We start from the raw sequence: 25,518 nt of genomic DNA, 5'->3' as shown, positions 1-25,518 counted from the left end.
GCAGCTCTGATTTGACCCCTAGCCTGGAAACTTCAATATGCTGCAGGTGCAGCCCTAAAAAGACACACAGACACACAGACACACAGACAAAAGGAATAAGTGTAAGCATTGTTTTCTTGCTTCCAAGTTTTTTATTCCTGGGACCAGCAAAGAGTCAGTAATTCATTGCCTATACTCAAGCCCGAGAGCAAAGAAGCACTGCAAAAACTTCTTGAATCTTCCCTGGAATCTTACCTGACAGTTGACTGCCTGTTTGTCAGCCTTCTCAACATGGAGTTCTTAATATAGTCTGAGCCTTTCCAAATCCTGTGGCGCTTGAGAATTTTGTACATGGGCAAAGAAATTAAGAAAATTTTAAATAATATGCAATGCTGGGAAATCTGATGGTAAACAGGAGCTGTCAGATGTGGTAATGTCACAGCTATGGCAATGCTTCTGGGGGCATATAGCAACATGTATTAAAAACCCTAAAAATACTAGATAGATCCAGGTATTGGACTTCTTGAACCTGATTTTAAAGAAATTATTACAGATATGCTCAAAGCTACCTGCTCAAGGCAAGGGCGCTTACCCAGATGTTGTTAGACAATCATAAGAAATTATCAGACAGAATAGCAACATGATTGGTTCTATAAACTATGGTGTATCCATCCAATGAAACACCAAACAAATCATGCTATTGAAATACATGCCTAGGGACTTCCCATTGTGGCTCAGCAAGTTATGAACCTGACATAGTGCCATGAGGACAAAGGTTCCATCCCTGGCCTCACGCAGTGGGTTAAAGATCCCATGTTGTCACAAGTTGTGGTGTTGCCGTGGCTGTGGCGTAGGCTGCAGCTGCATCGAAGGCCTCAGCTGTGGCTCTGATTGGTCCCCTAGTCTGGGAACTTCCATATGCTATGTGTGCGGCTGTAAACAAAGAAAAAAATAAATAAAATATATGCCTCAAAAACAGGAGGAATAGACACAAAAATGTTTGGCCATTGTTAACGTGGCCATTGTTAACTGTTCTGAATATGCCACCATTGCCAGAGTGAATAGGTATTGTTTTAATAACACAAGGAAAGGGACATTTGAAATAAAGAAAACGAGACGAAAATTGCCATGGCTGTGTAGAAACATTGTTATATGGAAACAATTTCCTGAATATCTCACATGATGGGTCCAAGGCCTTTCTAATTCTTGAGAGGTGAGTTTGGAAGAATTAAATGTCCTTGTTGTCAATGACACATCCCAACAGCTTTCTTTTATTGACCATTTCACATACTTATACCATCCAACTTCCTTATTCCTTAAAACAAACCTGATGTAGATATTATTCTCATTTTGGAGGACAAGGACACTGAAGCTCCAAGAGGTTCGGTAAATATGAGATCCAGGAAGGACTGGAGCACAAGTTCTCCGCGGTATATGTAACCCCTAAGCTACGTTGCTTCAGTTCAGTTTTAAGCCTGAGCATCATCTCTTCTCCAAATCTTTTGGAGCAAGAAGAGGTGTGCAGGGAAAAAGAAGTTTTAGTAGAAGTCTAGCCTCAATCAACACAGGAGTCTTTGTACCTTCACTTTGTTTTCATATTTGCTCTACAATGTCGGAAAGATATGATATGAGTAACTTAAGTGATGCTGAATCTAAGTTTAAGAACACAAGATGAGATATAAAATCTGAAAATACTTTCCCACAAGAACAATTTCCCACAGGGAATGTAGCTAATAACACTCCCTTCCTTTGAGCAATATATTAATATTTGGAGATGTGTATAAACACCGACCACCAAAGCTTAATTAACATAGGACATCTGGATGGTGAAAGTTTCTTTGATGTATCTGCCGGTAGACTCTCAAGAGGCCAAAAAATCACTACGAAGGGTCGACAACGCAGATACGTAACACTACGGATTTTTACTGAGGTTGTGAGTTCTATTGGTGGCATACTGTACTTGCATTAAGACCCACACACATGCCAGTGTGAGGGAACATCAACTGGCTAATTGCACAGAGACCTCATTGTTGGACGTTAATCATGATTATTTCCTTAGCTTTGCAACTGTGAGAATATGATGGCATAATGGGGGGGGGGGTAGAACAGGAAGAGGAGAAGGTGGTCGACAGAGGGCTAATTAAGTATTCCTTTAGCGAACAAGGACCACCTACAGATATTGCATGAAACAGATAACCATTTACACAACAGAGAGTGGACCATTTAACAACTAACTGATGCAGACTCCCTGCGGAATTCCTCTGCTATGATTCGGGTCTCTTATTTTTTTCCTGTATGTATGTATATAGGCACGTATGTAATTGAAATTGCATTATGACCTTTGGACTGTTTTTTGTGGGGAGAAGACGTTCCAAATGCAAGAGACTGACTTTGGGTGTATTACACACAGCCCCTGGGTATCTCACAGCATGAGATAACCTATGCTTTTCAAACAATAAAGATCATCTGATACTAAAGGTTTTAACTTCTGCCAGTCCATGCCTAAGGAATTACTCTCTCAGCAGAGTTATTTTATACATGCTTCTTAAACAAGACATACGTTATGTAAAATAGAAGCGTTAACGTACAAAGTCAGACTCAGTGATACGATGCACGACCTGAAACTAGGAACACGTTTACTCCTTGCTGCACACAAGTTGCACATAAAACACATAAGTTGCATTTTTTTTTTTTTTGTGATCCATGCAGTAAATGTTCACAAAAATCAAGCAAACAACTAGACATCCTTCAGCTACTAAAATTAACCCTTCCACTCACAGTAGACTTAACAGAAATAACAACACTGACGGCTGCATCAAAACCATGCTGGGATGAGTTTGTCCTGGAGAGGGTTGGCTGGAAGGACCAAGAGGGAAGTCACAAATTTTCCACTTGTTTTTATATGGGATCTAGGCTCTTCTCTCCTCACATGGCTTTTCCCTATACCACAGGCTTTTGCTAAAGAGGCATTTCAGGCTTCGAGTGAAAACAATCCACCCTTCAATGAAAAAGCTCAGAGATACTTCTCTGTGGTTTCTGATCCTGGAAACAGCTTGCTAAACATCCTTAAGGCAAGTGCCAGGAGTCCAAAAAAAAAAAAAACACTGCACAGTCTCAGAATGTAAACAATAAAATCGCTGACCAAGGAATTATATCCGTGGGTGAAAACGTTTCACAAGAAGGCCTATCTGGATAACACCAGCTTCTTGGGTTTCATGTATATTTTACATCCTAGAAGCCTTATGCATTTTTTTTTCCCTTTGTAGAGACTTCTGGCGTGGAAAAAAACATTCATGACGTTGCTTAAAAAAAAAAAAATTTAAAAATTAAAAAACCAACCATAGCCTGAAGGAGCTACTCAAATGCTAAGCAGTTCGGAGGTTCGTTTTTGTTTGTTTTTCCTTTCACATTTTACTTTTGTGGTTGGCATATGGAAAACCAAACTGAGAAATCATAATATTGGAGTATCTTAAGGGCATGCTGTCATAGATGTGAACGAGCTTATTAATACAGTAAGACCTCTGCAGAAAGTGCTCGGCTCGATGCCACATTCCGGAATAGCCACCGTTGGTTTCTTTTTCTAAATTGTACATGTTCACAGGTTTCACAAACACTCCTGAGGTCTTCCCAGTGTGCTTGGCGATGAGAAAATTCATGGCGATGTCATCACAGTTCTGTGTTTCATCTAACAAAGCGTGGACGGCGGCAGGTTGCCTCTGAAAGAGGTCAAGGTATTTGCTGTTGAAGAATGACGCTCCAATCAGGACCAGAGAGTAATGGTCACCGTTTCCAAACCCTGGTGTGTGCAGCTCAAAACCTCCGTAACTGTAGACCCCGGAGGCAGTAGCGACATGCTTTCTTGGAACAAATCCTACGATTTGATCAGGAAATTGCTGAAAAGATGGAAAAAGAACAATGAAGTGTGGCATTTCTTTAGAGCTGACATGGCGGAAAAGGCCATGATTTATTGCAGAAAGAATTAAACTGATCTGTCAATGTTATTTATTTTATTCCCGGCGTCTACATCTCAATTTCCTTTAACTCCAGGCAACCTCATAAATCTATGTCCTGGTGACTTGAAAGGTCAAATTCCGTCATAACCCAAATCTCTAACACAATTTTTAACCTTGCAAATATTTTCTGAATTCAAATATTAGCCAAAGTTAACAAATTCTAGTCACTAAAGAGACTGGTTTTTCCGAGTTGGCTGTAAGAAAAGTGGACACATTCATTAAAGGAGAGTAAAAAGATATAATATGATTATTTGGCAAAACTGTTCTAAACTTTTAGGAGTATATAAAATTATAGATCTATGTATATAATTTTACTGTTGATTTTAAACAATGTTACATTTTTATTCCCTTTCAGCTTGAGTGTCTCCTTTTAAAAAATATGAAAATACACACACACACACACACACACACACACACACAGTTGACCCTTCAACAATGCAGGGGTTAAGGGCACTGACCCCCAGCATAATGAAAAATTCCCGTCTAATTTTACAGCTGGCCCTCCATTCTGCATCTGCAGATTCAAGCAACTATGGACCATGTAGCACTGTGGTATGTATTTACTGAAAAAAAATCCGAGTAAAAGTGAACCTGTGCAGATCAAACCTGTGTTGTTAAAGGGTCAATATATATAAGGAGATTTGGCAGGATCTTTGAAGAAAAGACAATAGCAAAACAATAACAGTAGGATGAGAGTGACTAAAAATAAAACAAAAATCAAGAGCTCCCATTGTGGCTCATGGCTTAAGGACCCATTGTTTTCTCTGTGAGGATGAGAGTTCGATCCCTGGCCTCACTCAGTGGGTTAAGGGTCCGGTGTTGCCGCAAGCTGAGGCATAGGTTGCAGATGCAGCTTAGACCCTGCATTGCGGTGGCTGTGGCACAGGCCTCAGCTTCAGCTCCCATTGGACCCCTAGCCTGGGAACTTCCACATGCTGCAGGTGGGGCTGTAAAAAGAAAAAAAAAAAATCAGTTAACAAGGAAAACCAGGAAATTATGGAAAAGAGGCATGAACTTAAAAGAGTTAAAAGGTTTAGTTCAATCTCATAACTTGTTTCATGCATCTACTAAACAGACACTAAACTAGGGACACACAAAAATCAGGTTGGGTTAGGGAGTTCCCCAGTGACCAAGTTAAGGATTCAGCATTGTCTAGTTTGATCCCTGGCCCAGGAACTCCCACATGCTATGGGCAGGCATGGCCAAAGAACACACACATCCACACACACAATCAGGCTGGGTTGAATCCCATTTCAAAAAACTCATGGTCTGGAACGGGTATGCACAGACAGGCGAACCAGGAATTAGCACACTGAGAAAGCCGTAAATGCAGTTGAGTAGTTCTCATGGGAGCACTGAGGACAGAATGACAACTGTTTTGCCCAGAGGCAAAGGGGATTGTCAGGGGTTCGGGGCAAAAGGCTGGGGGGCTTCAGAGAGGATGCAGCATCTCCACAGTCCAGGAGGATGAAAGACGTTTCACGGAAGACTAGAGGAGGAAAAGGGAGAGCGTTGCGAGAGAGGGGAAGGGCGAGGGCCGAGGCGCAGGTCCACGTCTGCTTTATTCTTGCTTCTTTCTATGCCCCACGTCACCACACGAGGTCAGCACGCATGGCACTGAACTCAAGGAGTCAGATTATCGTGGACGATGGACTGCAATTGTTTTGATATTTTTATGAATAACACTGAAAATTGTATTTATCTGTCTTTAATTATGACTTACTTGGACTGCTCTGATTAACCACAGTTCTCATATTTCCCCCCCAACCCTAATATTTTCACTACCTTGATTTTTTTTTTTAACCTGAAATAGAAATCTCACAGCTGGACGAATGCATTAGAACTTTTTGCCTAAGAAGCTTGTATTTATGGGGCTGGAAAAACAGCTGATATGGAAAAAATGTGTTCATCAGTACACTAGGCATGAAGTTGAAAACGGAAGTTTTGAGAAGGCTGGTCTCTGCAGAGAGCTGTGAGCCTTTACCATTAATAGCTAATGTTACTAGATCCCAAGTCGCCAATTAAGCAGAGCTACTATAGTGTAAATTAGACCATTTACTGGGTAGCACAGTGTTTAATTATTTGACAGGGCAACAGAGTATGTGTGTGCAATTGCAGTTTCAGGTAGTTGTAGGGCAACTTGTAAAAACCAGCAATTATGAATACATATTCAATAGACAAGAGGTGTTTTTATAGACTATTGGGCAATTTATGTCTGTTTATCCCAGCTGGGATTTAAAGGGGAAAAAAACTATCACGATGGTGCACACAGAAGTACTATTAATATTATTAATTTTTAAACAATGGTCTCAGAATCAGAATTCAATTTTGTGGATATAACAAATGCTTCCTTTCAAAGAAAGGTCTATACAATATTAACACAGAAAGACCCTACTTGCTTGAGATACAGGTCTATGGCCTTGTGGCAAGTGTCTCTGGATTTTAGTCTTTGCTCTACCATGTGCTAGATCATTTTCTCATGGTTCTTTGAAAGGCGGTTCTACTTCTCCACAATCTACTGAATGTAAGCTGAACATAGATAAAAGATACCATCACTGTCACGTTAGCTCAACTGAGCTCAAGAACTCTGATGACCTTATGACAAATTCATCTACCTTTTAGGAAGCTACCGTCTACACTGGTTTGGGTGACTCCCACATTAAACCGTGCTGACACCAGCGCAGACATTATAAGTTCATAAGGGATAGAGTAACATTACCTGCCAAACAGAGAAAGCAAAAACAAGGTCTTGGGCGCTAATTAGCATGTCATCGTCCACCATTAGCACCGCTGAAACGAAAGGAAAACATTTTAAATCAGTTTGGAAATGGAAACAAAACCAGGAAGATGCAGTGGTGGTGGTCTTGGCAGATCTTCAAGGGAAGGATTTTCTGAATGCAATCAGCACATTAGAAAGTGTGTTCTTGGAGTTCCCTCTGTAGCTCAGTGGTGAAAGAACCTGACTAGGATCCATGAGGATGTGGGTTCCATCCCTGGCCTTGCTCAGTGGGCCAACGATCTGGCATTGTGGTCAGCTGTGGCGTAGGCCAGCAGCTGTAACTCCAATCCAACCCCTAGCCTGGGAACCTCCATGTGCTATGGGTGTGGCCCTAAAAAGCAAAAAAAAAAAAAAAAAAAAAGTGTATTCTTGAAGAGATTTGTCTAGAAGAAAAATTTTTTTGCTTAAATCATAGTTGATTTTATAATTTCCTGAGGGGGAAATTATCACATAGGTAACATCTATTATCCTAGAAATTCATGAAATAAAACCAAGGATCTTTTCATCTCTTTTTTTAGAGCCTCACCAGCAGCATATGGAGGTTCTCAGGCCAGGGTCAAATTGGAGCTGTAGCCGCCAGCCTACGCCGCAGCCACTCGGGATCTGAGCCCTGTCTACAACCTCTACACCACCACTCACAGCAACGCCAGATTCTTAACCCACTGAGCAGGGCCAGGGATTGAACCCGCATTCTCATGGATACCAGTCAGATTTGTTTCTGCTGCATCACAATGGAAACTCCCCCAAGGATCTTTTAAATTACACTCTCCGTATAACTGCTATGAATGGGAGAAAAAGGAGGCGGCAAAAAATTCAGCTACAGTTCAGTGGCATTTTACCACCTTCCGGTCATGCAATAACATGTAATCATGGCATATTTGCTTTCACAACATTAACCTCTTGTCACTGTTGCATGAGGACAGTCCTCCCAGGAGCTTAGAAGAAACTGTCCTTTTGGTTTTTCAAAATGCTTTCTTTTTTTTTTTTTTTTTTTTCTTTCTTTTGCTTTCTTAGGATTTAATCTCCCTGTGTTCTCCAGACAATGAGGACAAGGAGACAGCCCCAAAGCCACGCACCAGCCCCCAGGTCTGGCCAGCTGCAGCCCTGTCAGGCTAAGAACCCAGCTGCAACTCACCACTGGTTTCCAGTTCAGGAAAGACCTGCAGTCGATTTCTCATCCTGTTTGCTGTCTGCGGTTTGAAGATGACGGGGACAGGGTGAGGCCCTAGGGAATTCCACAGCTCATCCGGCCCCTTCTCCCCGACGTTGTTCCACACCACGATCACTTTGTGCAGGTTCGGTACTGCCTGGTAGTGATTTAAAAGTCTCAGCAGGAGGTCTGTCCTGTTGTACGTCTGCATTATGAGAGTGAAGGAATCCAGCGGGGACTTGCCCTGGGATTTGATCTCCCTTCGCAAAGCGAGCATCTTGTCTTCTTTGATATTAGGAAGCAAAGTGGTCAGAGCCCCAGCCACCAGCAGTAACACAAGGATGACCACCAGGGAGAAACGAAGCACTCGAATCCCCATCACTCTTCCAGGGACTTTGCAGATGTGGTAACACCTGGAGGAGAAACAGAAATTAAATGCGGAATCTTAGCATTCTTACTAGTTACCTCGTTTTGGTTTTAATTTTTTTGCCTTTCCTAGGGCTGCTCCCGCGGCATATGGAGGCTCCCAGGCTAGGGATGGGATTGGAGCTGTAGCTGCTAGTATACACCACAGCCACAGGGATGTGGAATCTGAGCCTTGTCTGTGACCTACACCACAGCTCATGGGCCACGCCAGATTCTTAACCCACTGAGTTGAGGCCAGGGATCGCACCTGCACCTTCATGGATACTAGTCTGATTTGTTTCTGCTGAGCCACGACAGGAACTCCCTGTTTTTGCTTTTTTCAGGAGAGAGGTTAATCTTCCCTTAGTTGGTTCAAGTTTGGTTCTCCCTCTTTGATAAGGTGATTTGGCCTAAAGAGAAAACATACAGTGAATCTATCTTCCCTCTGAGCCTGCTTGCTGTGAAGGTGCAGCCAAAGACCAGCTACACGTCAAACGGCAAGAATTTAGCAATGTCTATTAATGTTTGCTTGTATTTTACTACTCAAAATTTGGAACTGAGAGTGTTTTTCTTAAACACGATTATATTTCTCTTAGTAGTATACTAATCCTTTAAGCAGCTTTATTGCGATACCATTGATACTTAAGAATTATATATATTTAAGGTACACAACTTGATGTTCTGATATATATGTATATACACACACACACTTATATATATGTATGTACTTCAGAATTTTTTTTTTTTTTTTGGTCTTTTTGCCTTTTCTAGGGCTGCTCCCATGGCATATGGAGGTTCCCAGGCTGGGGGTCCAATTGGAGCTGCAGCCGCCGGCCTACGCCAGAGCCACAGCAACACGGGATCTGAGCTGTGTCTGCAACCCACACCACAGCTCACGGCAACGCCAGATCCTTAACCCACTGAGCAAGGCCAGGGATCGAACCCGCAACCTCATGGTTCCTAGTTAGGTTCGTTAACCACTGCGCCACAACGGGAACTCCTATATTTCAGAATATTAACTTTAAACTTCCTTTTTGGTAGTAAACTTGTTTCCAAATAAAATCATAAGCAGAACCCTAATCACCAAAACATACAGTAATGGCAGCAGTAGCAGCAACAATTAGAGAGGGTTTATTACTTATTAGGCCTTGTACTATGTGCTTTGCATGTCACGGTATGTGTTAATTTCCTCAAGAAATTCAACAATTACTGAGCACTTGTTCTACCCGGCTGTTTTAAGTTCTGCAAATATACCAATGAACGAGACAGACAAGGTCTCTGCTGTTAGTAGCAGAGGAAACAGAAGCGAGAGACAGACAACAAAATAAATCAACTGGAGGTTAATTTAGGATAGCGGTACTGAAGAGGAGAAATCAGAGTGACATGATAAGCAAGGGCCAGATTATGGGGGATCAGGTCGGCCTGAGTAAGGGGTCTGGATTTTATTCTAAGGGCGATGGGAAGCCACTGGAGGGTTTTGACCAGGGAAGTGACTGAATCTTGTTTATCTTTGACTATTATGCTTATCTCCATTTCAAAGCTTGGAGGCTTACAGAGGTTAAATAACATTCTCAAGATTCCGAAGCAACTTAAGGAACGGATCTAGGATTAATTTCCAGGAAGAACTGCTGCCAGAGCCCAGGCGTTCATCACCATGCGCTGGGGAGTCCACTGCCAGAGTCCACCCAGGCTGTGCAGAGGTAGGGCTCTTGTGCTTCCAAAGTGCCCGCTCTCATGGTACAGGAGGATTGTAATCAGCCATGTGCCCTACTGTTCCTCGCTGTACCTACAGGAGCTGCCCGAGAATGGCTGCAGAGAGGTAAGTGAACAAATACTGATGCATGTGCCCTGGAGATTCATTGCTCAAAAATTTTCATCTGTGAGTTCCCATTGTGGCGCAACAGAAACAAACCCGACTGCCATCCATGAGGAGGCAGGTTCGATCCCTGGCCCTGCTCAGTGGGTTTAAGGATCTGGTGTTGCTGTGAGCTGTGGTGTAGGTTGTAGACACAGTTCAAATCTGTTGTTGCTGTGGCTGTGGCATAGGCCGGCAGCTGCAGCTCAGATTGGACCCCTACCCTGGGACCTTCCATATGCCCGAGGTTCAGCTCTTAAAAAAAAAAAAAAAAAAAAAAAAATTCATCTGATCAACACTCTCAGTGACAAATGTAAGGAAAGGTTAAATCGTATACAGTTTAACCGAGAGCCAGAACTCTGATTTCTTGGCTTCCAGAACAGTTTCATTATCACCTCTACTGGCTCCCTCTAGAATACAGTTGGCTTTCAATTGTTGCTGTTTCGTGGTTTTTTTTTTGTTTTTTTTTTTAAATATAATTCTTCTTCTATTTCTGCATTTGATTTACCTACTTTACTTACTCCTCCACAAGCCTCCACAAGCTTTTCAGCTATGTCCTTATTTTGTATTGTGGCAGCTGAGCCTTTGTATACATCTCAGCACTTTTCCTGGGTCGATTCTACTACTCTATTCAAGTAGAAAAGACTGAAATGAGGAAGAAGAATGTTCAAAGAAATGTACTTATCGGAAGACTGAAAACAAAGCTCAACCAAGAGTTTCTAAACACTTAGAAAATATCTTTAAGAAAAAAAAAATCTCTTAGAACCAGAAAGAATGAGGATGTTACTCTTGAGGACTTTTCTTTTTTGGCCACACCTGGGGAATACGGAAGTTCCCAGACCAGGGATTGAACCTGTGTTGCTGCAGAGACAATACCGGATCCTTAACCTGCTGTACCGCAGCAGGAACTCCTATTCTTGATGACGTTAATTGATTTCTTAGTCTATCCACTCTTACTATTTCTGATACAATTTTTCTTCTCAGGCTACACAATGGACAGATATTCTTATCTATTTCTTAATATAGACAAATATGATAAAGCTGGAAAAGACGGTTTACTTTGGTTTCCTTCATGGAAAAGTGCACTGTGTGTATATGCGTATGTATGCATATAAATATATAATATATATAAAATATACATATTATAAATATATAATATATATAAAATATACATATTATATATATATATAGGCTCTTGATTTTGCACCTTGTGTTTAAGTTGGGCTGTTGCATCTAGGCCATTGTTCTATAGGCAATCCTAAGACTACTGGAGTCCAAATTCCCCCTTCTAACAGATGAGATTCCAAACAAAATCTCACGCCACTATTCAAATAATGTCGAATTAATCTTCTGTTTCTCATCGAGGAGACGTGGCAATGGTGGAGTTAAAGTGACAATCACGTCCCCTGATCTTGTTTCATGGTGTGAGGCAGACACCATTTTTTTCTTTATCTAGTTCAGCAAGGACACAAAAAGTCCATATAGACTCTGCCTTTAACGCCTCCCTTTGAGGTTCCTGAGTGGGGCCTGGAGAATTGCAAGGCAGGCAGGGGAACACTCTCCGTGGCGTGCTAATGCCCTGAGGCATGAGCAAGCAAAGGAAAAGCTTCTTCATAAGGACGAGGGAATGGTCACGGCCATGTGGCAGCTCTCACTTTTCGAAAGTCCAGATGAAAAGCAACGTTTCCTGGTAGTAATCTTTTCGGGGCGCTTTCAATGATATTCTCCCCTGGACTTTCTCTGCAGCCTGTTCTGTTACGAAAAGCAATTTTGTGTTTCCACTTTGATCACAGCCTCATTCTAAGATATGAATACAACGAATTATTTTTGAAGTAACCTCAGCTTTACCGTGATTACTTTTCAAGGGCAGTAATTTAAGGCTGGAGAGTACAGTGGTTTCATCGTGTACACCCTGTGACCAAAACAACACATACTGTCACTGTGGTAAACCAAAGAGAAACCATTGTGAATTGCTAATCTCGGTTCAAAGCCCTCGAAAATGCTTCTCATACTGAATCTAAAGCAGGTCTCATGAAACGTATCTTCAGTTCTGCATAAAAATGGCTGGTGATAAGCACTCAGAGTTAAGAATCCTCTGAGAACTACTTTCAAGTATAGCCTGATTAAGATCTTTGTCTTTTTTTTTTTTTTTGCTATTTCTTTGGGCCGCTCCCACGGCATATGGAGGTTCCCAGGCTAGGGGTCCAATCGGAGCTGTAGCCACTGGCCTATGCCAGAGCCACAGCAACTCGGGATCTGAGCCGCGTCTGCAACCTACACCACAGCTCCCGGCAACGCCGGATCCTTAACCCACTGAGCAAGGGCAGGGACCGAACCCGCAACCTCATGGTTCCTAGTCGGATTCGTTAACCACTGCGCCACGACGGGAACTCCTGATTAAGATCTTTATGTTCATATTCTACAGATGAGTGGGAAGAACATATTGGAAAACTTCCACTGCAATGTCTTTGGTCTCTAAAGCAAACACTGATAACTACCTGGCAGCTTTAATGGAGAAAAAGTAATGAAAAGTCATCTCTATAGCCTACTACATATATACGTTGTCAAAGATAATCAGGAATGCCTGTTTCTGTTTTATCTGTGTTTTTATTTTTATGAATTTTTATTTATTTTTATGTTTTTAGGGCCACTCCTGCAGCAGATGGATTTTTATTTATTTTATTTTTTTAGGGCCACTCCGCAGCATACGGATTCCCAGGCTAGAGGTTGAATCAGAGCTGTAGCCGCTGGCCTATGCCACCGCCACAGCAACGCAGGATTCCCAGGCGAGGGGTCGAAATGGAGCTGCCAAAATGATGACCTACACCACAGCCACAGCCATGCCAGATCCTTAACCCACTGAGTGAGGCCAGGGATCGAACCCACATCCTCATGGATCCTGGTTGGGTTTGTTTCCACTGAGCCACAAGGGGAATGCCTTGTCTATATTTTTAAGAGGGAGTGTCCCTCCATGTCCTCCACAACGACTTCCTCTTTCAGATAGCTTCTAATCTCCTATTTTAACTGTATCAAAAATGTCTGGGGAGATATGAATAATTTACATCTTCAGAAAGACAGTGTAAATATTTCATGTCTTAAATGATGCAGCCCAATAAAATTATGTGAAATTTGCAGTCTATCTGGAAAAGCAAGAAGAGCAAGAACGGTATAGGCTGCAGTGCAAGTGGTGTCTCTGTCCTGTGAGAAGAGCTGAAGTCTGGAAGGCGATTGCAGGCCCACTGGAAAGCGCCTGAGAACAGTTTGGAGAATACGGATGACTTCATAGCTCTCTGGCTTTCAGGGTGTAGCTTTCTTTCGTTCCTCATCTAGACAAAAGCCTATATCGTCTAACTCATTGCTTTGAACTTTGAATGGGGGATGTGACAAAGAATACATCTGCAAAACCTACATCTTACTTAGAACCAAGCATGAAAATTATTTAAGTTGAAATTATGTCTGTGTACATTCCCTGGCACCCTACCTCATTCCAAAAAGGATCTGATAGCTTTTAGTCTATTCTCTTTCTAACCCCTTTCCATGACGGGAGCAGATCAAATACGGCCTGACGTAACACAGCAAATGTCAGCAAAACCAAACAAAAATTCTTTTTCTCCTAACCTGAAAAATCAAAGATCCTCAAATGATACTTTTTTGCACATATGTTAATTAGCTCTTCATGGGTAGAGGGCCCATCATTTTAGTTATTTTGATATTGTTATTTCACGTTTTATAGACCAGGGATTTTCAACCAGGGACGATTTTGCTCTCTGGGGGATATTTGGCAAAGTCTGGAGACTTTTTTTTTTGTCTTTTTAGGACCGCACCTGCAGCATATGGATTCCCAAGCTAGAGGTCGAATCAGAGCTGTAGCTGCTGGCCTATGCCAGTCATAGCACTTTAACCTACCAAGCGAGGCCAGGGATCGAACCTGCGTCCTCATGGATGCTAATCAGATTCATTTCTGCTTAGCCATGCCAGGAATCCCTGGAGACATTTTTGATTGTCGTGATTGCAATCTGGTGTGGGAGATGCCAGGGTTGCCACTATATGTTCCACGATGGAAAGGATGGCCCCCAGAGCCAAGAATTATCCAGCCCAATGTGCCAATAATGCCGAGGTTGAGAAGCTCTGCTCCACATATATTTTACCTTGAACGAGAGTGGGATGGACTGCTAGCCAGGTGGCCTCTGAAATCTTCACTGTTATTCAAACAACGAGGGATAAAGTAATGTCTCCAAAATGGCCCCAATATTCATATGCCTTATTATATAAAAGCATAAACTCAGAAAACTGAGAGCTCAGAGCCCTTCTAAGCCAACTTCCTTGCTTCACAGATAAAGAACTCGAGGTGCAGGCATAAGGAATTTGCCTGAACTCCTGCAGCTGCATGCAGCTAACCAGCAGCAGAGCCAGAGCAAGAACCTGATGGCACGGAGTCCATGACTCCTTCCACTGTATTATGGTCAATTCTGCAAGGATGTGTCAACCTGTCAGATAATGTAAACAGTCATATAGGTATGAGTTTTTTATTAATTTTTTACTTTATTAAGATTTATTTCACATAGCATAAATTTCACCCATTTAAAGTATACAACTCAGTAGCTTTTAGCGTATTTACTGAATTGTGCAACCAAATCTAATTTTACAACATTTTTAACACTCTAGAAAGAAACCTCAGACCTATTCATTAGCAGTGGCTTCCTCATTCCCGTTTCTTCTCACTTTCCACCCCAGTGTTCAGCAAACACTAATCTTCTCTCCGTCTCCATAGATTTGCCTATTCTGAACATTTCACAGAAATGGAATCACACATTATGTGGCTTTTGTGTCTGGCTTCTTTCACTTAGCACAATGTCTTCAAGGTTCATCCATGTCATAGAATATATGTATCAGCACCTCATTCTTTTCTTTAATTGCTAAATAACATTCTATTGTACAGCTACACCACATTTTATTTATCTGTTCATCAGTTGCTGGACATGTGGGTTGCCTCCACATTTTGCTCTCACGAAAAATACTGTTATGAAAATTCACATACAAGTTTTTTATTTAAACATGTTTTCATTTCAGTTGCTGGACATGTGGCTTGCTTCCACATTTTGCTCTCACAAATGATACTGTTATGAAAATTCATGTACCAGTTTTTTTATCTAAACATATGTTTTCATTTCACTTGGGTATATACCTAGGAGTGGAATGGCTGGGTCACTCTATCAGAATTTTTAAATATCTGAGAATTGAGGTAGCTTTTGGAAAAGCAATTTATTTGACGTTTTAAGGAATTTTCTAAAATGTGGACATAAGACAGAGTAGGAAAGCAAATAATACAATGAAGCAACAGTTGCAAATTCTCTAATGCCTGCATGTTTTTAAAGGGACTAGGCACTTTGAATTTTCAAACACCTGCTTTTCAGCTACTTACTACATCATCTATCAAAGTTCCTTAGAAGGACCACTGTTGAATGAAGAATTCTTTTCTCCAGGCTAGTTCTTACAGAAGGAAAAGCAATAATTATCTGGACAAAAGCTGAAAACAAATAGCCAGAGCATAGCATGAACAAAGATTAGTTATGTCCTCTGACTCATAAGGTAGAAAAGCAATGAGCAGCGTCACGTCAAACACTGAGAAGCTGTCATTTTCATTTTAATGCCACAGATGGTGGAAGAATAATAACCATTCTGCCATTTCACTACCAGATCTGCCTCATATTGTACAGAACTGTCTTCTCCTCTGGCTCATTAGCTAAAATATGGGCTTGCCTCCAAACTGATGATTGTAGTATTATAGATGCTCAGAAAGACGCCCTCAGCTGCCATGAGATTTAAAACATTCCAGGGTGGAAACGGGATAATTCTGCATCTGGGCCTCTCTTCAATGAAGATGCAAGAGTCAGAAGAGGCAACCTTGTGCCCACGCACCTGCTGCGCAGTTTCTGGCCAGGGTTCCAGGACGTAAATAACAAACACTGTTCAGACAGAGCCAAAGGCGCATGTGGTACCCAATTCCGAAAGGACTTTCCTCTTCCGGGACCTGCAGGGCTCCCTGTGACGGTACTTGCTCTCTTCTCCAGCACAAAGCCCTTCCCTCTCTCCGCCTGGGACCCTCCTATTCCCTTTCCTCCTCTTTCCCCCTCCCCAGTCTTTTTCAAGCATCCCCTCCGCTCGCTCGGGATGTTTCTCTCGCCACCCTCCATCCTCAGTGCTCCCGGAAACTGGCAACACAGTACTGTGAGACTTGGTTTCCCGGTATTCCGACCATTGATGTTTGCACCTCCAGCTCCTTTTGGAGTCTGACAGTAGCTTGAGGGCTGTTTCTGTTAGTCTTTGTAATCCACTGTAGTCCACTGGCCATTTTTTAAGAGCTTACAACTCTCTGTGGTTGAAAGGAGTGAGGAAATCTATGCTTAGGGGGTCTTCAACTTCACAATGAATAAGAAATACCCAAACTTTAAAAGAATAAACTCAAATTCAGGCATCGTTAATTTTAATTTTATGACCGCACCCACGGCACATGGACGTTCCTGGGCCAGACACTGAATCTGACCTGCAGCTGTGACCTGTGCGCTACACCTGCAGGAATGCCAGATCCTTTGACCCACTGGGCTGGCAGAGGAGCAAACCAAGTGCCTCTGCAGTGATCCCAACCTGTGGCATATGGAAGTTCCCAGGCTAGGGGTCAAATCAGAGCCTCAGCTGCAGGCCTACGCCACAGTCGCAGCAATGCCAGATTCTTAACCCACTGAGCGGGGCCAGGGATTGAACCCATGTTCGCATGGATACTACTTGAATTCGTAACCCACTGAGCCACAACGGGAACTCTCGTAGTCAGATTCTTAACCCACTGTGCTACAGCAGGAACTCCAAGACCCAGTGAAGCCTTGACAGTACTCAAGAAACCAACCATTCCTTCTATTAAAGACCTGGATTATCCCGCATCTGGGGACGAGGAGAGCAAGTCATGACATGTCGTCTCAAGCTCAGGCCACACAAGCCACCTTTCTACTCTTAGTTCTGTGGCCGAACTACTTAATAAGAGATGTCCTAGAACTCTGATTCTTCCAAAGATATTCTGCATTAAAATATGTTTGAATATCCCTGATTCTATGGAAGCACTTGGAGAATGAACTGGTTTGCTATGGGAGAAAATCATCCCTTATTAGATACAATCATCCTTGTGAATTCTGGCAACAATAACCAGAAGCTGTGTTCATTTTATTATTATTATTTTTTTTGCGGTTGTTGTTTTTGGCCTCTCTGAGGCATGTGGAGTTACCAGGCCAGGGATCAGATCCAAGCTGCAGGTACAGCCACGCTAGATCCTTAACCCACTGTGCTAGGCCGGGGATTGAACCTGTGTCCCACCTCTCCCAAGATGCTGTCAATCCCACTGCACCACAGCCAGAACTCCAGAAGCTATGTTCTTAATCTGGCAGCATATATGATTTCAACAGACAGATGATAAAATCTTATCTAGTTAAGAAATGAGCGTTTAGTTGTGTCCAGAAACTGACAAAACCTACAGAGACTTCGGGACAACTGGCAGAAACAGAAAACAAAGTCGGAACGCTGCCCGCCCAAGTCAGTTCACTACTGCTTAGAATAAGCCTCTTCCCGGAAATTTTTAAGCAGCACATGCTAGAATTTACTTCACTGCAAAATACAGAATGTCAAAAATAGTACATGAAAGGTCACTTTTCTTTATGAGTCTTGCCAGGTGCTAGACAGTATTCTAAGAAGAGTTTTTGCCTTGTATTTTCCCGTATTCAGGAAATTCATTCTTTTCACTGTTATTTTAGAAATGCCATACAGCTCTTCTCATTTTCAACCAATGCTATCCTCTCCTTTGTAAATGAATTCTCCTTACGTATCCCCCTAAAGACCTATCTTTTTTTTTTTTTTTTTTTTTTTTTTTTTTTTTTTTTTTTATGGTTGCACCTGTGGCATATGGAAGTTCCTGGGCTAGGGGATGAATCAGAGCTGCACCTGCAAGTTTACACCACAGCCACAGCAACACCAGATCCAAGCTGAATCTGTGACCTATGCTGCAACTTGCAGCAACGCTGGATCCCTAACCCACTGAGCAAGGCTATGGATCGAACCTGCATCCTCAGAGACACTATGTCAGGTTCTTAGCCTGCTGAGCCACAATGGGAACTCCTATTTTTTTATGGTTCTTAGCTCCCAGTACTTTTTTTCACAAATCTAGATACATCAACATAAGTTATTTTGTGTTAATAATATTGTTTATTTAGGAATAAGAAAGGCAGTAATGGAATAGACTTACCAAATAATAAAAAGGTCCACATAGTGTCACAGATTCATCTTGTGACCTTCCTGTGTTAATGATCACTTGCTGAGGCAGTGATCTGAAAGGATCTTCGGATGCCTATAATCTGGATCTACTCTGCCACGGACCCGCTCTCAGGGTTAAAGTGATTCATACTTTCTACTGACAGTACAACTGGTTACAACACACACATGAGCATCCACAGCCAATGTAAATCCTGTCATTAGAAGACTTGGGACCACCCTTACTACATTTCGAGACTATCGTTCTGAAACAGAATTGCTAAACTATATTGATAAATAGCTACAGCTACTACAATACCATATTTGAAAAGTAGAAGCTGCTGCAACAGGTCACGTCTCGCTGTGAGCTATAAGGAAAGACTTTCTGTACTGGTCCCACTAAAGATCAAGTCCTCCTCTTGGCAGCCGGGCTGGGTGAGCCATTTCTTTACAGGTAAATTGGGTTTGAATAAATACCAAGGGCAGCATTTACCACATGGAGAGCAGATGCTAAGTACCTGTGTCTCCACCTCCCTCCCCAATCTCACCTGTTATCAGCAGCAAAGGATGCTCCTCAGTCCTGGCATATTTCTCCCCCTCCTAAGCAAGCATCCTTACAAAGTGTCACATTGTTTCTCAATACTTCTCAGACAGCTATTCTCATTAGCTAGATTTGCTTTATCATCATTGATCGAAGAGGCAATAGCATAAACATTATGCATGAAGTCTTCTTAAAGCACTGCCTCCTTCCACCCAGCTATTTCTTACTGAGGCAGTGAGGTCCCCTCCACCTTCAGAGTGCACAGATCTGAACTACGCTAGATAAAAGTTCCTCCTAGCCATGCATCTTTCTCCTGGAATTGCCAATTAATTGTAGCTATTATGATGACAATGACAGTGATGATGTTTGCAGATGACCAAACTTATGGGCATATGTCGGGGGCAGGAGTAGGAATGGCTTTTTTCTAAGAGGAACATCCCCCCTTATAAGGATCCAAAGAGTCAAAGCCTCCTGAGAAGAAAGCCTAGAAATAGAAAAGCATTTTTAGCTTAGTACAGTGCCTTGCAAAATTAGTTCCAGAAATGGGTCAAAAAGAATCCAAGTACATCTGCAAATATATTACTGTTACGCTGATACTGCAGCGTTTCATTTGACCTGCTCTCTGTTTCAGTCACAGGACGATGGAGGGGAGGCAAGACTATTGGGCACCAGATCCCTGGACCATTCTATGGAGCCCTCTCCCTTTTAGGCAGTACTGGTTTCCAGCAATTCAGTCACATGCCCAAATCCCCTCTCTAAGAGAAAAAGATTTCGTATGTATGAATTATGATTTGTAAAGAGTTTTGGATATCAAAATTAACAGGGAAATGATAGCAATTCATCTGAGCTTCCTGATTGTATCTGAGGAAGGTCAGAATATCCAGGGTAGAATTCAGCCAGTCCACAGACCTTCCTAGATGCTTACACGTGTCCAGCACTGTCAGACGCTAGGAACCGTAATGAGCAAGCTCACCAATTTTGCCCCCAGGAAGCTTAGCAATGAAAGCTGTCAGACCTCTTCTCTCTTTCTGTCATTACCTAACCTCTCAAATCGGTGATGTTTCAAACCTTTAGAGAGGTGGGAATTAAAATATATCCACCCCATTTAGTAGATGGGATAGCTGAGACTTGAATATGAAATGACTTTTCCTGAGCACAGAGAGAGGGGTGGGTTTGAACAAACTCCCGACTCTCACACTTGACCTGCTTTGTATCTGCAGTATCTTTTGCATAGTCTCTGTTTTCAGCTTTGTTCTTGTCTATGAGAGTATTTCAACTCTGGAGGTATTGACGTCATTTTGTGATCTGGACTACTATTTCAATGGATAAGATCAAAAAGAGACATTACTGTATTTTCTCACAGACTCTGGTTCAAGTGAAAACTCCTCTTTCCAAAGGAACAAAAATCCCTTTGTAGGAAACAATTTTTCTCAGATAAAAATACCGGTACTTCATTTATATCCATAGTAGCATTATTCACAACAATCAAAAGGTTGGAAGCAACCCAAATGTCCATGGACAGATGAATGGATAAACAAAATGTGGTAGAGACATACAATGGAATATTATTCAGCCGTTAAAAGGAAGGAAATTCTGATACTTGGTACAACATGGATGGACTTTGAGGACATCATGCCCAGTGAAATAAGCCAGTTTACAAAAGGACAAATATTCTACGATTTCACTTACATGAGGAATCTAGAGTAGTCAAAATAATAGTAACAGAAAGTAAAATGGTGGTTGCCGGGGGTTTGGGGAACAGAGAAATAGAGTTGTTGTTTAATGGTTATAGACTCTCAGTTTTGCAGGATGAAAAAGTTCTCCAGATTGGCTGCTCAACAATGTAAATACATTTAACACTATGAGCTATACACTTAAAAATGGTTAAGATGGCAGATATTAGCTATATTTTACCCCAGTTTTTAAAAAATAAACAACAACAACAACAACTGGTACTTACCTCATTATGGTAAAGTTTTAATGTAAAAAATTTTTTCTTTATGGCTTCAGTAATTCATAGGAACAGGCTCTCTTGGCACTATTAAGGAAAATCAGAAAAATTTTTGTGATGTTTTTGTCAACCAGCAGGAAATTTTTTAAAAATGAATTTTTATGCTATTGGCCATAGGCTTTGAATTATTTTTAGAAATTAAAATTTGCTATAATGTGTACTAAAAATTACATTTAGGCAATTAGGTAGATAACAGCTTCCTGTGAAGTTGGTACCAACACTGCTATATTTTTGTTTTTCTCTTTCTCTTAAATATCTGGAAGTAGAAGAAACTCACACAATCCCGATAATCTAATGTGTTTACACATGTGAAACCAGAACATATATGCCATGGGGTAAGACCTCTGAATGCATTAGCAACCTGCACTTGTATTCAATTTCTAGATGCTTTTTAGCATCTGTAGTTTTATCTACCATCAAAACCTCTTTTTTTCACTAAAGGTTCATAGGGCATTCAATTTGAAGTACTAAAAATCCACAGGGTCTAAAATAGGATTGCAGATAAATGTGAGGATTGATTACTGAGGAATGACAAATGGCATCCTTCTTATTCCCTACTGACTATTGGAACTGGAACCTTGAACCCAAGGAGCTGGAACTTTGGCTGGAGACGAGCTTCTGCCCCTTCATCTTCTCTGCTTTCATTTCTCACAGCCCTTAATCGCACATCTAAAAGGCTGAGTTTTTTCCCCCATATAGTTTGCATAGTTACCCTAATGCAGATATATAGATAGATAGATACATATTTCTATTATGTAATCTTATAAACCCACTGAATCTTATATCATATGAAGGAATTCAGAACTGATTGGAGACTTGTAGGATACTGCAGCTGTAATGACCACCTGCATACAGCTGAAGAATCATTTTTGATTTTCCCAAATCATATTCTTTCATGATACATGTTATGGAAGGGGCAAAAGGAAGGCTTAACATGTATCTAAACTCGAGTGACAGTTGTTCCTCCCTGCTACATCAAAAGCACTCTTGTGCACATCTTAAATATTATGCAGTTCTAAAATCCTGGCCTGATTTGCCCTCTCCTCACATCTAGCTTCTTTCCATAAAATTCCTCCAGGGAAAGAACCTTGACTTGTCAGGTTTTGTAACCCACTTCCCTTCCCCCACCTCTGCCCAGCACAGAGCCTAGTACATGGTAGATGTTCACTGAATGACTGTTGAATGAATGAAAGAAAGTAACTTTAGCTTTGATATGACAATACATATTGGTTAACATATATGGGGCAATCATTTCAAGAAGATAAAAGAAGTGAGACACATCAAACATTTTCCACTCAGAGAACTTTTCGTGATTTAAAGTGTCCAATTACCATTTCTAGTAAAATGCTTTTCGTATTGCAGTTGGTAATTTTGCCACTTAAGGATGAAAGATGTGAAGTGGCATTGCCGCCTTTTGAAAGAAGGCCCTCATGGGAATAGCTATCTTATATTTTGGGGGTGAGGAGTTGGGGAACTTAGGAGTCCCAGGACCAATACAACTGAAATTAAACTTCAATTTTTCCAACTTATTTAAAAGCTATTATGAAAAAGGGTATTGCAGATTTCTCTATAAACCAGCTGAGCAATTTCTCATCCAAAGCAATATAAGATAAAATGCAGAATTTATCTTCAAAGGCAGAATACAAAAACACAAGCTCAAATTCCAGCTGACCTTGATGAGTTAAGGGAACGCTGCAAATCAGTTGCTGACATTTAGTTACTTCCATATACCCTCACCTCCCCCCCCCCAGCAAAGTTACATCATATTGAAATAAAGCAGCTTTGGAGAAAAACTCAATTGCCATGGAAATATTTATCTTGAACCCAGTTTGTACCCACTGATGTTTCCCTGGCAGTGCAGTTGAATAAAATTCAGTCTATGGCTAATATAAAAGCTTCCTAAAAATATAAATAAATGCTACTAATTGAAAATATTTCTTTAAGTTAAAATAATGAAATATATGCCTAGAAAGGCAAAGTACTCTTTCCAGAACTTAATTTCTGGAATCTAGCTGTTTTTATAAAGCAGTTTTAATTAACATGGACATTTAAAAAAAATTGCAGAGTACATAAATTATGTTTTTAAAAATAAAACCACCTAATCACCACCCCACATACTCACAAAGTTCCAAGGAGAGCAAAACACATATATGCTCACTGCAGAACATTTTTAACACGAGAGCATTTTGGTATTTCCTTACCTCGAGTGCAGAAGATTGCAGTGGGACCAGCCGATTTATTTGCTTGCAGCTTGGTGATCATAAAACGGAAGGGGCGTCTCGCTTGCTCATTTTTTGTTTTTTTCCAAACCCAGTAGCGTGCAAGGACTTGGCGTCACTCGCTGGATGGATAACCTGGATGAAACGCTGACCGCAAAGAGAGAGCCTGAAGCAGGGGGCCGTCCCGGGCGGCCACCCCTCCCTTTCGGTGACGCTCCACTTCCTGTTAGACTATAAGGCTGTTCCCAAGAAGCTCGGTTTTGTAGTTTCCAGCCCACCTCCAAAAGCCGGTCGTCCTTTATCCCCATTTCTCCCCCAAGACAACACCTTGTACTCATTCAGGTGATGGACCACCTGACCTTACCCAAGCAATTTCCCGGAAAGACGCCCGAAGACGAGTTCCAACGACCGTGGGTGCCCAGGACAGGCCCGTCGGGCTAGCCTCCCCGAGCTCCGCACGTCCCTGCGTCCCACCAAAGAGCCTGTTTTTCCTGCACTTCCTCGCGATGGGCAGTGGGGTTCTGACGAGCGTTAGAGCCGCGACTGCGGCCTCCGGGATGACCTGGAAGTGAAGGGGACGTGTAGGAACTCGAGTTTTGGGTTATCTGCGGATTGAGAATTGTCGTGGAAGCAATGCCTTAACCAAACCTGCATTCCAACCCAGTCTCGTCGGCGCTCCTTTTAAAGGGTTCTCTTAAATACATTTAAAATTCTTTCGGAAGACCTTTATTGATTGCCTCCAGCGTGGCAGTACGGAGAGGTCAGGCGCTGTTTTCGGGGGGCGGGGCGGGGTGGATTGTTAGGATGTGGGTGTCCAGGGTTCACCCAGCAAAACCATCATTTGCGCTTCCTGTGGAGTGAAGGCGAGAGAACGTGCGGCCTAGGTTCTTAAGCACTGCTGCCCAGGGCATCAGGTCTTAATGATAACAGGGGTAAGGGCGAAAGGGCTGGCGCTGGACGCCAGCGCATCCGGGAACATCGGCGGTAGGCGGTCAGGGTGGACGAGTGCGGGCTCTCAACTTCCCACCCAGCCCAGGCCGTGAGAGGGCCAGCTCAGGACTTTCCTCCTCAGTCCAGGTGGCGGGACTCCACCCCAGGTCGGCCCTTTGGAACACCGAGTCGTTGCAACCACCTTTAACTCGCAGAAAAACCCGCGCAGCCCCGCCCCCTGTCGTAAGCCCCGCCCCACCGCGCAAGTCCCGCCCTCGGCCCCGCCTTCCCCCTTTCCCGTCCCAGGACGCGTTGCGCGGCCCGGGCCGGAAGTCGGCGGGTTCCCGGGTGTGTGTGTCTGAGTCTGTGTCTGAGTCTGTGTCTGGAAGCGGCGCGCGGCCCGGGACAAGCTCCGGGGCTTCCCATCTGAGGCGTCACCACTGTCACTACCATCACCCACGGAGCCGCTACTAGTGGGGTGTAGACCCGGCCCTTCGCCGGGCAGAGAAGATGTTGCCCCTGTCCATCAAGGACGATGAATACAAACCACCCAAGTTCAATCTGTTCGGCAAGATCTCGGGCTGGTTTAGGTGCGGGGTGCTGTGTTTGCGGGATGGGGATGTCTGGCAGAAGGGGAGAAGGCCCAAACCTAAGGATGGCTCGAGGTCCAGGGAGGGAGCGTCGGGGACACCCTCGTTTTGAAAGTGTGGACTGGGAGGGTCTTGAAAGGAGAACCCAGCCTCCGGGTCCCGGCCCGCTTTGACTTTCCCGGCTCTTCCCCACTTGTGTCATGCCTAGGTCCATCCTGTCGGACAAGACGTCTCGGAACCTGTTTTTCTTCCTGTGCCTGAACCTCTCTTTCGCTTTTGTCGAACTACTCTACGGCATCTGGAGCAACTGGTAACCAAAGGGAAAAAGGGTTGGGGCGGAAGCAGAGGGTGGGGGAGACGAAACACTGTTTGCTTAGTGCCACGTAGCTGCTCACCGGGAGGTTCAGGTCTTGCCTTTGCCACCACCTCTGCTGCAGAGTTGCTTTCTCATATCCACACTGGTCTGGCATGCTTACGTTTCTTAAAATTCTGGGCCATCACATGCAGCAGTTAAAATTTAGGTCCCCGCTCCCTCCTTCCACCACCACCCCCTAGTCCGATAAACGCGAGTGCCAAGACCCTTCTTCAGTTTGACACATGGAGACAGTCTTTTGTCTTTACACGCGTTAGCTTTGCCCCACTTTCTTGGAACTGGGAGAAACACGTTTCCTGCCTCTCTGTGGGGGAGTGGCATTTAGATTCTCCCTTAAAAGTCCGGGAGGGAATATCACATGTTCTACTTAATATGTTATTAGAT

At 42.7% G+C, this 25,518-nt stretch overlaps 2 protein-coding genes across 6 annotated transcripts in view; one reads left to right on the top strand and one right to left on the bottom strand.

The window, feature by feature from the left end:
- Positions 1-111: 111 nt before the first annotated feature.
- EXTL2 (exostosin like glycosyltransferase 2) lies at positions 112-23,785 on the bottom strand. Of its 2 annotated transcripts, XM_013988168.3 has the most exons (6): positions 23,606-23,741; positions 23,224-23,388; positions 20,972-21,049; positions 7,907-8,334; positions 6,712-6,782; positions 112-3,872 (listed from the first exon to the last, which is right to left on the bottom strand). In XM_013988168.3, exons 3-6 carry the CDS (start codon positions 20,974-20,976, stop codon positions 3,384-3,386), a joined length of 993 nt encoding a protein of 330 aa, XP_013843622.1. In that variant the 5' UTR covers positions 20,977-21,049; positions 23,224-23,388; positions 23,606-23,741; the 3' UTR covers positions 112-3,383.
- Positions 23,786-24,499: 714 nt separating this feature from the next.
- The window catches only part of SLC30A7 (solute carrier family 30 member 7), an 81,695-nt gene continuing 80,676 nt past the window's right edge, over positions 24,500-25,518 (top strand). For 3 of the 4 annotated variants that reach the window (XR_014842749.1, XR_014842751.1, XR_014842750.1), the window contains exons 1-2: positions 24,500-24,761; positions 24,970-25,071. Coding sequence is in view for 1 of the 4 variants with exons in the window: in NM_001136211.1 (NP_001129683.1) it covers positions 24,682-24,761; positions 24,970-25,071 (182 nt within the window). In the remaining 3 variants the exon portion in view is untranslated. 4 annotated transcript variants of the gene reach the window in all.

The sequence above is a fragment of the Sus scrofa genome, chromosome 4 (genome assembly GCF_054392235.1).
Source record: "Sus scrofa isolate SSC_HxYL_T2T_F1_AM1 chromosome 4, Sscrofa_HxYL_maternal_Yorkshire_Landrace_v2.0, whole genome shotgun sequence".
NCBI classification, from domain to species: Eukaryota; Metazoa; Chordata; class Mammalia; order Artiodactyla; family Suidae; genus Sus; species Sus scrofa.
The sequence above is the reverse complement of the archived record's forward strand: the minus strand, read 5'-3'. Positions and strand labels throughout refer to the sequence as shown.

Excerpts from the sequence above, each read along its gene's own strand:
- EXTL2 (XM_013988168.3), bottom strand. Across the intron at positions 6,783-7,906 it reads TCCTGAACTGGAAACCAGTG|CGGTGCTAATGGTGGACGAT; the intron begins GTGAGTTGCAGC and ends CTTTCGTTTCAG. Across the intron at positions 3,873-6,711 it reads TTGCTTTCTCTGTTTGGCAG|CAATTTCCTGATCAAATCGT; the intron begins GTAATGTTACTC and ends CCATCTTTTCAG.